The sequence below is a fragment of the Siniperca chuatsi genome, linkage group LG24, assembly GCF_020085105.1.
Source record: "Siniperca chuatsi isolate FFG_IHB_CAS linkage group LG24, ASM2008510v1, whole genome shotgun sequence".
NCBI classification, from domain to species: Eukaryota; Metazoa; Chordata; class Actinopteri; order Centrarchiformes; family Sinipercidae; genus Siniperca; species Siniperca chuatsi.
The window spans coordinates 1,967,483-1,985,093 of NC_058065.1; the positions used below are offsets into that span (position 1 = coordinate 1,967,483).

The window sequence follows — 17,611 nt, forward strand, 5'->3', positions numbered from 1 at the left end:
TATAGCTTTAAAGAGAGGCTCCAGGTGGAGGTAGAGCTTTAAAGAGGCTCCAGGTGGAGGCAGCTTTAAAGAGAGGCTCCAGGTGGAGGTAGAGCTTTAAAGAGAGGCTCCAGGTGGAGGTATAGCTTTAAAGAGGCTCCAGGTGGAGGTAGAGTGTTAAAGGGAGGCTCCAGGTGGAGGTAGAGCTTTAAAGAGAGGCTCCAGGTGGAGGTAGAGCTTTAAAGTGACTAAAGGTGGAGGTAGAGCTTTAAAGAGAGGCTCCCTTTAAATATAGATGCATTGTTTTAGGGGACGTAGAGCTCTAAAAATAAACTCTTAGTCGATGCAGATCCTTAAACAAAACTTTATAGTGGATGCAAATCTTTAAGAAAGGCTCATAGTAGATGCAGAGCCTTAAGTGGACTTACAGAGAGGTTCCTGGTGGACTTACAGCCTTTAAGAGGTTCCTGGTGGACTTACAGCCTTTAAAGAGGTTCCTGGTGGACTTACAGCCTTTAAGAGGTTCCTGGTGGACTTACAGCCTTTGGTGGACTTACAGCCTTTAAAAGAGGTTCCTGGTGGACTTACAGCCTTTAAGAGGTTCCTGGTGAACTTACAGCCTTTAAGAGAGGTTCCTGGTGAACTTACAGCCTTTAAGAGGTTCCTGGTGGACTTACAGCCTTTAAAAGAGGTTCCTGGTGGACTTACAGCCTTTAAAAGAGGTTCCTGGTGAACTTACAGCCTTTTAAGAGGTTCCTGGTGACTTACAGCCTTTAAGAGGTTCCTGGTGGACTTACAGCCTTTAAGAGGTTCCAAGTGGATGTAAGTAAGTTACAGTTGAACCAACTGTAAACGATTTAGAGCAGCTCGCCTGAGGCATGTGTAGAGGAAATTACAATAATCTAGACGTGAGAAAATTAAAGTGTGACGTAATAGTTCGAGATCCGCGGGAGACAAGATACATGTGATTTTAGAGATAGAAAACAGGTCTGGACGAGTTTAGTAACATGATGGTCAGAAGTCATATACTGGTCAAAGACAATACCAAGGTTCTTAGCGGTAGATCTGATATTAGAGTGAAACGGTCCAATTAACTGATCAACTGCAGTGGCAAAGTTATCAGGTCCAATTAAAAGAACTTGTGTGCTTTGTCAGGGTTTAGGTGGAGGAAATTAAGACACATCTAATATTTGGTGGCGGCTAAGCAATCATGGAGGGAGGACAGCTGATTCAGGTTATTGGGTTTGGCAGAGAAAACTCTGTGTATCGTCGTTACAACAGTGACGTCATGAAAGCGGCTGAACAAATGAACCAGAGGAAACATGTACAATGAGAAGAGGAGTGGTCCAACAACCGACCCCTGAGGGACTCCACACAGCAGGGGAGCTGAGGAGGACACATGATTGCTGGTACAAACATTAAAATATCTATTAGTCAAAAAAGAATAAAAACAGTTTAAAGCAGTTCCAGAGACGCCAACCCAGTTATGCAACCCTATGCAGATCCTTACAGAAGACTTTTTCTTAAAGAAAACTTTTTCTGTGTCTTAAACAAAACTTTGTAGTGGACGCAAAGCTTTGAGGCTCGTAATGGATGCAGACCTTTATAGAAAACGTCCTAGCGGACAGAGAGCCTTAAAGACAACTTCTTAGTAGACTTCAAGATTTAAAGAGAGGTTCCTGGTGGACATAGAGCCTTGTAGAAAAGTTTCCAGTGTATGTAGACTCTTAAAGAGTGGCTATGTTTGTACGTACAGCCTTTAAGAAGATGTCTTAGTGGACGCAGAAACAAAACTTTGTAGTGGACGCAAAGCTTTGAGGCTCGTAATGGTAAAAGCTTCTTAGCGGACATGAAGCCTTTCAGAGGTTCCAGGTGGACGTAATATTCTTCACCTTTCCCCAGCGGTCCGTTAAATGAGATAAACCTTCTGCGGTTTCATCATTAGTGACACTGAGGGTTTAGACAAAGGGAGGCTGCTGCAGCAGGTGTGTGTGTGTGTAACTGTACACCCTGACCTGCAGGTCTGAATCCCGTCTTCCCTCCGATGACGACATGTTGGTTCGGTGTTAATCTGCCAAATCTGCCGGCTGACATTTAACACGCAGCAGCAGCAGTGAATGGAGATTTATACGGCGCGTGTTTGGCATGTCGCTTCCAGCCTGGGAAAACCTGATCTCTTCAGTTTTTGGTGTTTGTTTTGTTTGTATTTGTAGTTTTAATCTCTTTAATCTCTGGAAATAGACAAAGCAGATAAACCATTACATAATAAAGTTTGTTTTTTTAAAAGGCAAATATACATAAATCTTTGTTCTGATGTTAAAAGAAGATGGAAACAAAGGAATCAATTCTCACATACACAAAAGTCAAAACTTAAAATGAAAATTATAATTAATATATATAATTAACAATTAATTAATAATTTAAAAAAACTTTTGGAGTTACAAGGAAAGAGTGTGTGTGTGTGTGTGTGTGTGTGTGTGTGGGAGGAGGAGGGGGATGATATTTCATTGATGGTCCATTTTCTTGCAGCAGTGTGTGTTTACCAGCATGAATGAATGTGTGTGTGTGTGTGTGTGTGTGTGTGTGTGTGTGTGTGTGTGTGTGTGTCCTTGGCTGACAGAGTATAAAAGTCGGCCAAATCATCGGAGCAACAGAAGAGGAGAGAGAACGACAGAAATCTCCATCCGACGGCCAAACGACAGGAAAACACCAGCAATAAGAGACAGAAGACAGACAAAGCGACAGGACAGAGTGGTGAGAATCTTTATTATTATTATTTATATATTCTGTTTTTAAATATCTATGTCTGTACAAAATCAAAAAGGTATTTGACTTAATAAATACTTTTTAAATAACACAACCAAAGTTAGAAAATGCTTTATAAATTATATATAAATTACAAAATTGATGTATAATTACTAAATTGTTGAAAATTACTATTAATCGATCTATACAGCATCTTTTCTACATTACAGATTTATGGAATAAAAGACAAGAATAACAATTACATTAAAGAGAATATCAACTTGAAAAAGTAGTAAGGAAGTTAGAATAAATTAGAATAAAATAAGATAAAAAAAATCGGAAATTACAGACAGAGAACTGAAATTCAAAAGCTAATTATGTTACAATACTTATACTTAATGTATAAATAAATTGTATAGTTATATAAGAATTTGTGCAATAAATAACAATAATTTTGTGCAAATATCTGTGCAAAAATAATGAGTCAAAAGAAAATTATTAGTATAAATAATGACTACAATATGTAAGTACAATATACATAAAAATATATAAAATCAAAACCAATCAAAGTATATGGTGGTGTTATGTACTATATATATATGCAACATAACTACTTTATACTTTACTTATACCTATATATACTTTTAAAAATCCATTAAGTTAACTGAAAAATGCATCATCACAAAGCTGACAACAGTTACACAGTACAGATTATATAATAATATAAGTAACATAAATCATATAATTTTACAACTACTATGTTAATAAAAAGTAAATACATAAAATACATACAGAAACCTAAATGAGAATTAATCAATGTATGTATAAAATGATTATAAAACATATACTCTATTACTGCATAGTTTGTGTAAATATACATGATAAATTAATACAACCCTATACTATTTAATTAAATACTTTAATATGTTTTAATGTATATTGTATTTGTTATATATATATGTATGTATGTTTGTATAATGAATAGTGTAATGGTATATAAAGTATGAAATAAAATGACCTATTTACCTGTTTCTTTTTCACCGCCTTCATGTGTGATGTGTCTTTGTGTCCTTGTCTCTGATTGGCCGCCAGGAGAATGTGTCCTGCGTGGCTATTGGTGGCTGTGGTGGTTGTGGGCGTGGCCAGAGGAGCTGTCAGTCAGTGCTGGGAGCATCCGAGCTGTCAGGAGCTCAACTCTGAGAGCAGCATGATGGTAACACTACTTACACACTGTGTACACAGGCTGCGTTTTAACTATTTTATTTAACCGTTTATTTAAAAATGTTTCCTTCTATAAGATGCTTTTGGGACTATCTCATATTGTCGTATCTTTGGGAGACAAAGAAAATGTTCTCAGCCTGTTTGTTAATAATGTTTTTATTCTACTGTGACACCCAACAACCCCCACTTCTTTCTATCTGATGCTTTGAAGAGGAATGAAGTCCCCAAATTAGAGTTGCAAACATAATGCACTAAAAGCATGGCCAGATTAACCTATAAGGGGCCCCAGGGCAAAAAGGGGCCCCTAATGCCCCAAACAAAACTTAGGAACATGCACCATCTGAGCACAATATAAACAAAAATAATTTAAATAAGCATGAAAGTTCATTCTCAACTTTGGAAATAGTAGTTTGACAAAACAAGCCCAACTCAAGGTCCACTTGCTATTTATTTACGGAGCTTTCAACTGTTTTCAGCACCAGTGTCACTAATTTTAAATGTTAATTCAGATTCACGAATGTCTTTACGTGGCGAAGAACAAATCGGTGACGTGAGCGCATTTCATGAAACAGTTTTCTCAGTTTGTACGAACTAATTTCAGAGCAAAGTGAGAAGACATTCATGAAATAATTCATATTTCCTTCCTTCACTAAGTCTCCTTTCCTTCTCCACCTCATCTTCTTCTGCAGGAGTGCATCCAGCTTTGTCACTCCGACCTCACCGCCGAGACCCCCATCATCCCAGGCAACGCCCACCTCCAACCTCCGCCTCCATCAGACCCCTCCTCCTTCATCCTCCCTTCCTCCTCCTCCTCCTCCTCCTCCTCCTCCTCTCCTCAGACCAAACGCTCCTACTCCATGGAGCATTTCCGCTGGGGGAAACCCGTCGGCCGGAAACGCCGCCCCGTCAAAGTCTACACCTCCAACGGCGTGGAGGAGGAGTCTGCCGAGGTTTTCCCCGGAGAGATGAGGAGGCGGGAGCTGGCCAGCGAGCTGCTGGCAGCAGCGGAGGAGGAGGAGAAGGCGCAGGAGGTGATGGAGGAGGCGGAAGAAGAGCAGCAGCAGCTTCTGAGCGACGTCCAGGAGAAGAAAGACGGTTCGTACAAGATGAAGCACTTCCGCTGGAGCGGCCCGCCGGCCAACAAACGCTACGGCGGCTTCATGAAGAGCTGGGACGAACGCAGCCAGAGGCCGCTGCTCACGCTCTTCAAAAATGTCATCAACAAAGACGGACAACAGCAGAAGTGAGAGCAAGAAAGAAAAGAGGAAAAAGAGAGGGAAGAGGCAAAGGAGGGAGATAACCTTTCACACAGCTGATAGAGTTCTCATTGGCCAGGGAAGCTTGTTATTTACCAGTTTAGTGACCAATAAAAAGCTCTGAATCTGCTGTCTGTAACTTGATCCTGAACGACTGAAAGAGAGATAATGAGATGTTTTGATATTTATTAATTTATGTAAATAACTGTAAATTACATGAAAACATAAAGAGTTATTTGCAAGCAAAAGAAGTGACGTGATTTCTTTTTTCTTCTCTTTGGTGACACAACATGCACCAATCCTCCTTAAAGGTCCAGTGTGCAGGATTTAGTGGCATCTAGAGATGAAATTGCAGTTTGCAACCATTTGAATACCGCTCGCCTCGCCCTCCCCTTCCAAGCGTGTAGGAGAAACGTCGGCGGGAAGTCAGACTTTTTTTGGCTTCATGCACCACTGAGCAACTTTCATTAGAATGAACATTTCCCCGCCTCCAATTCTGCACTCACAGAGTTTTGTTTACAAGAATTAATATATAGAAAAAGAATCCATCAGATCGGCATAGAAAGCGTCCGGGCTGTTAGCTCAGGATGATACAGGACCGCTTGGAAGTCTGGAGAATCTGGGTTCAAGCCTCATTTGATGAAGTGTGTTTTGAAAGCTGATGCTGAAAGGAAAGAGTGAAATGCATTGAGACACAAAGGTCATTTGTCTGGTCCAATAACTCAGGATGACAGAGGACTGCTTGACATCTTGTAGGATCTGGGTTTGAGGTTGTGCAGAATAGGCCATGTTTAGCTCTGTTTTAGTAACTGGCTCAGTTTTGAAAGTTGCTGTTCAAAGGAAAGAGTGAAAAGCGCCAAGAAAGCACACACACCTGTCTGGTCCAGTATCTCAGTGTGTTAACGGACTACGTAGAAGTCTGCTGTTCAAAGGAAAGAAAGAAAGGCGGTTTGTTTGATCCAATAGCTCAGCATGGTAGGACTAGGTCTGGAAGCTTTGAGGTCGTGGGTTCGATACACCGGTGATTCACTATGTTTTGAAGGCAGATGTCTAAAGTAAAGAGTGAAAAGCTCCAAGAAAGCAAGCTCACCTGTCTGGTCCAGTAGCTCGGGGTGATAGGGGGCTGTGAGGTTGTTTCATCAATACTTATCGAGGCTCTGTCAATTTTGAAAGTCCAAAACCCAAAGCGAAGAGATAAAAGCGCCCGGAGAAAAGATTCAAATGCGATGGGGGCTCGGTGGCGTGGAGGGCTTCTCCGCAGCCGTTAGACATCAGCAGCGGTGCAGCGTCTGGGTTTGAATCCTACCTGGAGCATGCCAAACATATCCTGAGGTATTCAGCAGCTGAAACGTCAAGAAGAATGTGTTTTTCAAATGTCGGCAAAAAAATATTACATAAATAAATACTAGATGTTTTCAGATAGAAGATTAATGGTCATATTTAACAGTCTTTGTTTTTTCTTCATGGGGTTCAGGAATGAAAGGACAAACAAATCAGTTTTATTTTTATGTGAAAACAATTTACCAAATATAATAACAGTCTTTATGTAACGTGTAATGTAACTTCTTCCTTTTTCCTTCCTTCCTTTATTTACAGCTGTTAAACACGTGATCTGTGACGTTTTCATCACGACGTCAGCAGCAGTTCATTCTTCTCACTTCCGCTCGTTCTCCTTTAATTAGTGTCTGAGTTAATAATAATAATAATAAAACTTTATTTATAGAGCACTTATCAAAACAAAGTACAAAGTGCTTCACAACAAGAGAAATAAAATACCACAGTGAATGATGAAATATAAAGAAATAAAATACATAAAATACACAAAAGCAATAAAATAAACAATAAAATAAAATAAAAATAAACATGATTGGACAAGCTTAGTGATATGTTGCTCAAAACATAAACTGCTATCAAACAGGACACCAAGATTTCTTGCAACAGGCTTGATATGTTGCGACAGGTTACCAGTAGATGGCAGTATTTGTTTAATGATGTGTTGGGGCCCAATAACAAGGATTTCAGTTTTATTTGAGTTGAGCTGAAGAAGATTTATCGACATCCAATTTTTTATGTCAGACAGGCAGTCCTGCAGTTAACTCAGCGTACTGAGGTCAGTGGGCTCGACAGGGAGGTACAACTGCGTGTCATCTGCATAACAATGAAAAGAAATACCATGTCTCCGAATTACATCACCCAAAGGAAGCATGTACAAGGAGAACAGTATTGGTCCCAGAATTGAACCTTGAGGCACACCGTACTTGATATGGGAAAAGGAAAAGTTATTAATGCTGACCAGTCTAGTGCAGTGCCAGATATGCCCACCCAGTGCCTTTGAGAAGGGCTGTCTCAGTGCTGTGGTGTTGACGAAAGCCAGATTGGACCTATTTAAAGGTATCGCTGACTGCGATCACCAGGACGTAACCAGGATTCTGGTAAAAACATAAAATCTAAATCAGTAGAAGAGATAAAATCGTTTAAAATAAGAGTTTCGTTAGAAAGGGATCTTACATTGAGAAGAGCCATCTTAAGAAGTCTGTACTGGTTCAGATCTGAGGTTGAGACTGGAGGTAGGGTTCTGGCCCGGATCTTTATTAAGTTATTATTATTGTTATTATTATTGCTGAGCGATCCGGGCTCCAGATAGCAGCACCATGATCAGTCCACAAGGGGGAGGTAGTGACGGCAGAGGGTGCGTGGCAGTTTTTGGTGGGCAGAGAAGAGGAAGAGGAAGAGCGAGGGGAAACAGGTGATGTAAATAGTCAACTACGTGAGGAGGACAGGTTAGCCGCCAGCATGCGACCACCTGAGTTGTTTGGGTGAAGACCATCTCGTGCAAACAAGGAAGAACGATAAGTTAAAGTTGTGAATAAAACCAACGTCATGGGTGCTGCAGACTGAATGGAGTGGAGTTATTTCCACCAATCAGAAGCGGTTGCTAGGCAGAGCTGGTTCACCTGACCAATCACCTTTTTTTCCTGTGGACGTTGCCTAGCGTCCGCGCCGTGACCCCGAAGAGGAGAAAACAAACTTGGACAAACGAGTGAAAACACAGAATAAAGGCAGGATTTGAGCGTCGCTTCGTCGGCTCGGGTTGCTAACACGGAGGGAAACTTCAGCAGTGAAGAAATGTGGACGCCAGAAAAGCTTTGGAGCAGTTTTTGGGGAGCACGCGGTGATGAGTGGAGGGGCTGGACGCTGGCAGACCTGCGGCTGGAAGGTAAAGCTAACAAGCTAGTTAGCTAGCTGTTAGCGTTAGCTGTTAGCGTTAGCTTTAGCCTGGGCTTTTATCAGCACTAAGTAGTTTGCTGTTTGCTTTAGTGCTGTGGTAGAAAGTAACAAAGGACATTAACTCAAGTACTGTACTTTAATAAGCTTCGAAAGTGTAAACTATGGTTTTAAAAGCATCTGAAAATAAGATTTGAACGTCTGAAATAATGGCTTTACTCTTAAAAACAGGGTATCTGCAAGTCTTGATAACTCTTCAGAAACCTTGAATTTATTTTCCTCAAAAAAGGCCTTAAAGTTTTTAAATATAATTTACAAAAGTGTTAAATATGTGCCCGACACGTTAGTTATAAAATGTTTTTGCATCTGTTTTTGTTACTTTGACGCGTCCTTGTGATTGGATGGCATCTGTGAGAGCGGCAAGTCCCGCCCTACTGTTTTGCGATTGGCTGGTACTCTTTGACGCGTCCTTGTGATTGGATGCTAGCTGTCAGCGCGAGTGTAGATATTGTCGATATGGAGAACCAAAGCGAGTGTCACAGTTTTGTCTTTTAATTGAAGTTGCTTTAAATGACACGATTATACCTAATATATCTGAATATATTATCTAGTTAGCTACATTTTTAACCGGTTTCCTTCTTCACACATTAGCTACAGGCTGCTACAGTTAATAATAGTCGTAGCTTGGTGGGGAATTATATATGTATCATGTATGTGGCAATGAGTCGTAGGCTTTCTTGTAGTCAATCCAGTAGGACCTTGCAGCTGTGTGTGTATGTGTGTGTATATATATATATATCAGCATTTGTAGATTCTCTCCGAGTTTCAAGATGATGTAACCTACCTCCTGAAAACTTTCATAATTAGTAGCCCAGTCTCACAGTCATGGACCCGTTCATCGGCTCAACTCCGAGAGAGATTTGAAGCAAGTGGTGCCCAAAATTGCAGATTAGCCTGCTTGTGAGGCAAAAATAATCCATCAACGTGCTATTTGGATATCAATGTTCAATATCTGAGAAAAGCAGCTCAGTCATTTAATCATATGGAAATGATTTGCTTCACTTCCTCTTTGATGTTTCTGTAGCTGATCTGTCGCCGGTCGATGGTGCCAAAGAATGCATCTGCCTTGTGGGAAACTCAAAATGGCCACGAAGTACCTGGAAGAGGAGCTGGACAAGTGGGCCAAAATGTATGTAAACCCTTATATTTAACATTTACCAAAAGGATTTTAATAAGAGATGAATGTGTAGTTACAGTGCATAAAATAAAGTCACATTTTTAGGAGTTTTTCCTGTTGGCTCCCCAAATAGGGAAAGGTGAAATTCTGAACAAGCAAGTCGCCGAAAGGTCGACGTATGAAACGAGAAGACGAAATCAAGGGGGGACAACAAGGTGAAACCTTGACCTTCTCCAAACCCACAGCAGCTCGGCACAAAGTCCTTCCAGAGGACGAGGTCTTTCCCTCTGACCATGTGAGTAAATCTGTTGGCTTGTTGAAGGTTTCACACGCTGACACCGAGAGAGACTCTGAGAACAGAGGACTTCCTGGGGGGGATCGAGAAGGAGGGCGACTCCATCGCTGTGGTGATGTTCAGGATTACACGGGCAGCTGTTCAACATGGCCGCCATCACTGAGGAAGGTAACATCAACACATGCAGATACCACGAGGGATCTCAACTAACACACACTAATGCATCAACAATTATCCAGTAATATATATTATTCTTTAATGAGCCACTTTTTAGTACCAGTACAATTTCATGCAAATACGTTTGTACTTTTACATAAGTAAAAGAGTATTAAGAGTACATAAGTAGTAGTACTTGTTCCACCACTGTTGTTCATTTACATGTAAACGCACTGTTTTCTTTTTGCCATGTTTCAGCCAAAGCAGTGTGTGATCAGTAGATAAACAGCATAACTAATAATCCTGTCTGACAGGGCTGTTACGTGGGTTTTGATTGTGTCCATGCTGAGCTGAAGCTGCATGACTACAAGGTCAGCCTATAGGACCTGCTTTCTGTAGCTTTGTCTCTGCTGATAGTATTATCAAGGGTGAATGTCCCACGTAAGACTGAGCACAACCTGAATATTCTGGCAAAGCAGCCTGTTTTACTGGTCATGGTAATAACCATTGCTATATAGTTGTTGCAACTTTTTTTTTCTTTTGTGCAAAAATCTCATGCTTACTTCAGCATTTTACAGAAAACCAATATAAAGCTTGCAAATGTAGTTTTTAAAACTGCACAATATTAATTTCCCAGCTGCTCCTTGTTCTCCATCCTATAACCCCCTGCTTCTACCTCACCAAGGCCCCAGGGGGGACACGGCCCCCATTCCCTCCTCCTTCTTCACGAATGTCACTGATGCTCCGGTACTGGCGACGGCAGGATTCGAACCAGGCACCACTGGCGCCTTACCCCTTACGGTCACGGCCAAACCCTCCACGCCACCGAGTCCCCTTCGCATCAGAACCTTTTCTCCAGGCGCTTTTATCTCTTCGCTTTGGGTTTTGGACTTCAAAATTGACTGAGCCTCGATAAGGATCGAACCCACAACCTCAAGGGTACCGAGCAGTCTTCTATCACCCCGAGCTACTGGACCAGTCAAGTTGACTTGGTTTCTTGGCGCTTTTCACTCTTTACTTTCAACATTAGCTTTCAAAACTTACTGCGTCAAATGAGGATCGAACCCAGATCCTCGAGACTTCCAGACAGCCGTTTACTTACGCCCGTGGACGAACCCTCCACGCCACCGAGTCCCTGTCGCATTAGAGCTTTTTCTCCGGGCGCTTTTATCTCTTTGCTTTGGGTTTTGGACTTCAAAACTGACTGAGCCTCGATAAGTATTGATCCTACAACCTCAGAGTCCCCAAGCAGTCCTCTATCACCCCGAGCTACTGGACCAGACAAGTGGGTTTGGTTTCTTGGCGCCTTTCACTCTTTACTTTCAACATCGGCTTTCAAAAATTGACTCCATCCAATGAGGATCGAACCCTCGAAGTAATCCTCTACCATCCTGAGCTAATGGTCTGGAGACTTTGAAGGTCACCCGAATGTATTGATTAGCAGAACGAGACAAAAACACACTGGAAGGGGAGTCTTTGTCCCCCACAGCGTTCAGGTAGCCTCGCGCTGTAGACGCCACGTCATAAAGTTTGAACCCACATCCTCAAAACTCCTGAACCGTCTTCTAACACTCTGAGCTATGCGGTTTGAGACGCTGGGTTAGAGCCTTTCGCTTTTTCCTTTGGACATTCGGCTTCAAAACTCAAAGATTCGAGGGAGAATCGAACCCACATCCTCAAAATACTAATAAAGATATCTAGCGTCCTGAGCCTCGATAAGGATCAAACCCACAACCTCAAGGGTACCGCGCACTCTTCTATCACCCCGAGCTACTGGACCAGACAAGTTGACTTGATTTCTTGGCGCTTTTCACTCTTTTCTTTCAACATTAGCTTTCAAAACTTACTGCGTCAAATGAGGATCGAACCCAGATCCTCGAGACTTCCAGACAGCCGTTTACTTACGCCCGTGGACAAACCAACCACGCCACCGAGTCCCCTTTGCATTACAACCTTTTCTCCGGGCGCTTTTATCTCTTCGCTTTGGGTTTTGGACTTTCAAAATTGACAGAGCCTTGATAAGGATCGAACCCACAACCCCAGAGCCCCCAAGCAGTCTTCTATCACCCCGAGCTACTGGACCTGACAGTTGTACTTGCTTTCTTGGCGCTTTTCACTCTTTTCTTTCAACATTAGCTTTCAAAATTTACTGCGTCAAATGAGGATCGAACACAGATCCTCAAAACTTCCAGACAGCCTTCAACCACTTTGAACTTACGCCCGTGGACGGACCAACCACGCCACCCAGTCCCCTTTGCATTACAACCTTTTCTCCGGGCGCTTTTATCTCTTCGCTTTGGGTTTTGTACTTCAAATCCTCAAGAACCCCCACCAGTGACCTAACAGCCTGAGCTAATGGACTGGAGTCCTTTGAACGGTCCTCCATGTAGGTTTTCACTCCTTCAATCGAATCCACAGCTTTAAGACTTTAAAGCAGACCTTGGACACACTGAGCTACTGGGTCAGAGACAGCTGGACTCTTTCATCTGGACACCAGCTCCAAGCTCCTTCGGTGAGGAGTTTATCTGCTGAGGAATAAGATGTTGGGCGAACATGTTCTATGCGAGATATTTTTTTTTCATTCACTCGTTTATTATGTCACTATAGACACAATTATACACATTTGTGTACACAATCTGAAAAGGCTAAACTGGGAAAGGGGAACTCTGTTGCATCGTTTCTTAACAATACACCAAATATTGATAGTTAACACATCCAATAATCGATTAAGGACATTCATGCAATTTGCTTCCAGACCAAGCAGCAATAATTATTTGACTGTCTGTAGTCACCACCCTGTAGTCTCGCTCAGTGTCCCGCCCACAGCACTATCTGAATGGCTGAGTAGCAGCCTATCAACACTGAAGGCTGCTGTGCCGCAGACGGGCAAAGAGACTGGAGCTGCTCTGGTGAGCGAGCAGAACTGGGCGTCAAAGGGAAGACAGCAGATATTACTGAAGCTGCAAGAAACATCACAATCTCATCATCTGTTTCTATGGCGACAAGCGTTTTTAGTTTCCCAGTTACACCGCAGAAAATTATTTATTTATTTAAATTTTCAGTGAACTTTATAAGAAATGCTGCTGGGAGCTCTCTGCACTTTTTTAAAAAGCAGCATTTAATTAAACATATGCTTAAAGGCATTTAAACAAAGTTTTACGTTGGAGTTTGTGTTATTCTAAGTTTTGACACTAAGATTTTCATTTTTGCTACAAATGTAAAAATATCGATTATCGGTCTCCTTGATTACTAATAATCGGTATCGGCCCTGAAGAACCCGTATCGGTCGACCCGTAGTCCTGACCTGAGAAAGACAACAAACACACTCACAGTAACATTCTGCTTTTATTAGAACAAGAGCCAGAATTCAAAACAACACATGACAGAAGGAACAAGTCAACGGCATTTCCACCGTTTAATGATCAGAGCGGCCATCTTTAAAGGACTGGAAGTGGAACAAGTTTACAGTGGAAATGAGGAATCTTTGAAAATCACTTTGAGTTCATTGATGAATTTATGACAATAACCTGAAAGATTTCTGTAGCTGTGATCCTGTACAGACTCAACTGATGTGTTTCTCTAACAGGAGGAGACTCTCCCTCCTACAGAGAACACAGAGACACTGAGGAACCAGGCCTGAACCAGACTCCAAAGCCAGGATAAAGAGGTTCAGTGAATGTGGTGTTGAAGGTGTGGAGGTGGATCAGTGTGTCAGAGGAGACTCTGTAGAAGGACAGAGTGCCAGCAGGACAGTCCACATACACTGCTACTCTGTTAGAGATGGAGGAGAAGGAGGAGGAGATGGATGTTTCTCTGTTATTGTGACAGACAGAGTAACGACCACCAACAGAGCAGCTCAGACTCCAGGACTGATCATTCTTTCCAAACAAACAGTCTTCACTGCGTCCTCTCCTGGTGATTCCTCTGTAACTCACTGATATATAAACGCTTCCTCTCCACTCGACCTCCCAGTAACAGCGACCAGTCAGACCATTTCTACACAGCAGCTGGGGCCAGTAGTCAAACCTGTCTGGATGATCAGGATATGGCTGATCCTCCTTCACATATGTCGCCTTCCTGTTGTCGTCAGACAGTTTGATGTATCTGTTCACTGTGTTTGTGTCGAGTGTGAGTTCACAGGAATCTGATGGAGAGAACGAGACACAACACAGCTGCAGTTATTAATCTATCATCTGTTTGATGACGACATCAGAGACGTGAATGAGTGATGTCACAGTTTGAAGATGGCTGAATGTGTGCTGCTTTGTTTTCATGAATCAAAGTAAAAACACACTTACACTTCCTCAGACCTGGTCTCAGCCATCGGACTCCACCGGGCTCCACCCTGAAAGGAGGAGGGGGGTCAGACCAGCACGTCCTCTTTCAGCACGCAGACATGGACATTACATTACTCTCATACACATCTACACAATCTGTGCCTCCGGCCTGCTTCTCCCTGCCCCCCCTGCTCATTTTGAGAAATACACTTGAATGTAGCATCTCAATGTCCTGTCCTGTGTTCGTCAGGTTCGAGCACAGGCATCCACCATTAACCAAAAAAAACCTCCTATATCAGACTGATTGTCTGTGGCTGCAGCAGGACTCTTCATACCTGAGAGTGTCCAGTCTCCTTTGTGGATCCTCCAGTCCTGCAGACAGCAGCTTCACTCCTGAGTCTCCTGGATCATTGTAGCTCAGGTCCAGCTCTCTCAGATGGGAGGGGTTGGAGCTCAGAGCTGAGGCCAGAGAAGCACAGCCTTCCTCTGTGATCAGACAGCCTGACAGCCTGCAAACACACAAAACAACACACATGGCAGATCATCTGAGGGTCCTGCTGCGTCCAACAGATACAAGAGGACACTCTCCAAATAAATGAATAAATAAATACAGTGACTGAATCAGGGATTCAACAGTAACCATGCCATTGTGATCTAAATGTTTAAAGAGTCTACAGCCCAAATAGGACTCATCCAGGTGATAGGTTTAGGTGTTTAGAGTGCATGGAGAAATTAAAACTCACCTGGAAGAAAACATGAATGCTTTAATCCTATTTAAAACATGGGGTAGTGGTGCACTTCAGCCTCTTGTGGCTGAATTGGGTTTACAACAACAAACACTTAAAAACATTATCCTGGCAAAACCAGTTTTTTCACCTGCTCCTAAGTCACAAATTCCTAGTCACCTGCAGGGTTGTAACACAATTCCTATTAGCAGAAACAATCCTACACAGGTTAGCTGTTTATCAACTAATGTAAACATTTTAAATGGTCATCAGTTGAATGGGTTAATGAATCCTGACCTGAGCAGCTCTGTGAAATAAAGTGGAGCTTGAAATATAGAGAAATAACTTAAATAATCAGACAATCTGTGACTTAATCTGACCTGAGAGTTTCCAGTTTACAATGTGGACTCTCCAGTCCAGCTGTCAGCAGCTTCACTCCTGAATCCTGCAGGTCATTGTTACTCAAGTCCAGCTCTCTCAGACTAGAGGACTGGGAGCTGAGAACCGAGGACAGAGCTTCACAGCTTCTCTTTGAGAGGTTACAGTCACTCAGTCTGGAGAGACAACAGTAAGGAACAATACGTTATTTATTTCTTTCTCCTGTTGAAAGATAGCAGAGTATTAAATCAGTAATAAATCCTACTTACAGAGCTTTGTTTGAGGCTTTGACCACTGGCAGCAGCCTCAGAAGAGCCTCCTCTGAAGCAGAGTATTTCTTCAGGTCAAACACATCCAGATCTTTTTCTGATGACAGTAAGATGAAGACCAGAGCTGACCACTGAGCAGGAGAGAGTTCATCTGTGGAGAGACTTCCTGAACTCAGGGACTGTTGGATCTGCTCCACTAGAGAACGATCATTCAGTTCATTCAGACAGTGGAACAGATTGATGCTTTTCTCTGCAGAGGGAGTCTCTTCGATCTTCTTCTTGATGTACTCGACTGTTTCCTGATTGGTTTTTGAGATACTTCCTGTCTGTGTGAGCAGGCCTCGTAGGAGAGTCTGATTGGTCTGCAGTGAAAGTCCCAGGAGGAAGCGGAGGAGCAAGTCAAAGTGTCCATTTGGACTCTGTAAGGCCTTGTCCACAGCACTCTGGTACACGTGTGTCACTGTAGATTCATGGTAGGTTGATTGTTGTTCTGCCATCAGATTGACACCAGAGCTGATGAAGGTCAGACGGACATGAAGAGCAGCCAGAAACTCCTGAACGCTCAGATGGACGAAGCAGAACACCTTGTCCTGGTACAGCCCTCTCTCCTCTCTAAAGATCTGTGTGAACACTCCTGAGTACACTGAGGCTGCTCTAATATCGATGCCACACTCTGTCAGGTCTGATTCGTAGAAGATCAGGATGCCTTTCTGCAGCTGCTCAAAAGCCAGTTTTCCCAGACATTCAATCATCTTCCTGCTCTCTGGAGTCCAGTGTGGATCTGTCTCAGCTCCTCCATCATACTTGATGATCTTCAGTTTGGACTGAACCACCAGGAAGTGGATGTACATCTCAGTTAGGGTCTTGGGCAGCTCTCCTCCCTCTCTGGTCTTCAACACATCCTCCAGAACTGTAGCAGTGATCCAGCAGAAGACCGGGATGTGGCACATGATGTGGAGGCTTCGTGATGTCTTGATGTGGGAGATGATTCTGCTGGCCTGCTCCTCATCTCTGAATCTCTTCCTGAAGTACTCCTCCTTCTGTGGGTCCGTGAACCCTCTGACCTCTGTCACCATGTCAACACACTCAGGAGGGATCTGATTGGCTGCTGCAGGTCGTGTGGTTATCCAGACGTGAGCAGAGGGAAGCAGGTTCCCCCTGATGAGGTTTGTCAGCAGCACATCCACTGAGGTGGACTTTGTAGCATCAGTCAGGATCTCATTGTTGTGGAAGTCCAGAGGAAGTCGACACTCATCCAGACCGTCAAAGATGAACACAACCTTGAACTCTTCAAACCTGCAGATTCCTGCTTCTTTGGTTTCAGTAAAGAAGTGATGAACAAGTTCCACCAAGCTGTACTTTTCCTCTTTCAGCACATTCAGCTCTCTGAAAGTGAATGGAAATGTGAACTGTATGTCCTGGTTGGCTTTGTCTTCAGCCCAGTCCAGAGTGAACTTCTGTGTTAAGACTGTTTTCCCAATGCCAGCCACTCCCTTTGTCATCACTGTTCTGATTGGTTCATCTCTTCCAGGTGAGGGTTTAAAGATGTCTTCTTGTCTGATTGTTGTTTCTGGTCTGTCTGGTTTCCTGGATGCTGCTTCAATCTGTCTGACCTCATGTTCATCGTTGACCTCTGCAGTCCCTCCCTCTGTGATGTAGAGCTCTGTGTAGATCTGGTTCAGAAGGGTTGAGTTTCCTGCTTTAGCGATCCCCTCAAACACACACTGGAACTTCTTCTTCAGGTTAGATTTAAGTTTACGCTGACAATGACTTTCTGAACGAACACACAACAAATAAGATCAATAAGTGATTTATAAATAAATTGTCAATTTAATTCCCATAAAGAATTCATATCTAAACATATTTCTCTCCATCTCTTGAGACATCAGTAAATGTCCCATTTATCCA

The 17,611-nt window shown here is 42.7% G+C and overlaps 2 protein-coding genes across 2 annotated transcripts in view; one reads left to right on the forward strand and one right to left on the reverse strand.

Annotated features, from left to right (window-relative positions):
* Positions 1-2,581: 2,581 nt before the first annotated feature.
* On the forward strand, positions 2,582-5,449 carry LOC122871981 (pro-opiomelanocortin). The gene is made up of 3 exons (XM_044187638.1): positions 2,582-2,733; positions 3,817-3,937; positions 4,635-5,449. The coding sequence occupies exons 2-3, from the start codon at positions 3,821-3,823 to the stop codon at positions 5,190-5,192; spliced, it is 675 nt and encodes a 224-aa protein (XP_044043573.1). The 5' UTR covers positions 2,582-2,733; positions 3,817-3,820; the 3' UTR covers positions 5,193-5,449.
* A 7,931-nt stretch (positions 5,450-13,380) lies between these two features.
* LOC122871889 (protein NLRC3-like) overlaps positions 13,381-17,611 on the reverse strand; it is an 83,792-nt gene continuing 79,561 nt past the window's right edge. Inside the window, exons 6-10 of the mRNA XM_044187444.1 lie at positions 15,704-17,477; positions 15,437-15,610; positions 14,667-14,840; positions 14,353-14,399; positions 13,381-14,198 (exon numbers count right to left, since the gene is read on the reverse strand). Of these exons, the coding sequence (XP_044043379.1) occupies positions 13,657-14,198; positions 14,353-14,399; positions 14,667-14,840; positions 15,437-15,610; positions 15,704-17,477 (2,711 nt within the window). The 3' untranslated portion in view covers positions 13,381-13,656. The remainder of the gene's footprint in view (positions 14,199-14,352; positions 14,400-14,666; positions 14,841-15,436; positions 15,611-15,703; positions 17,478-17,611) is intronic.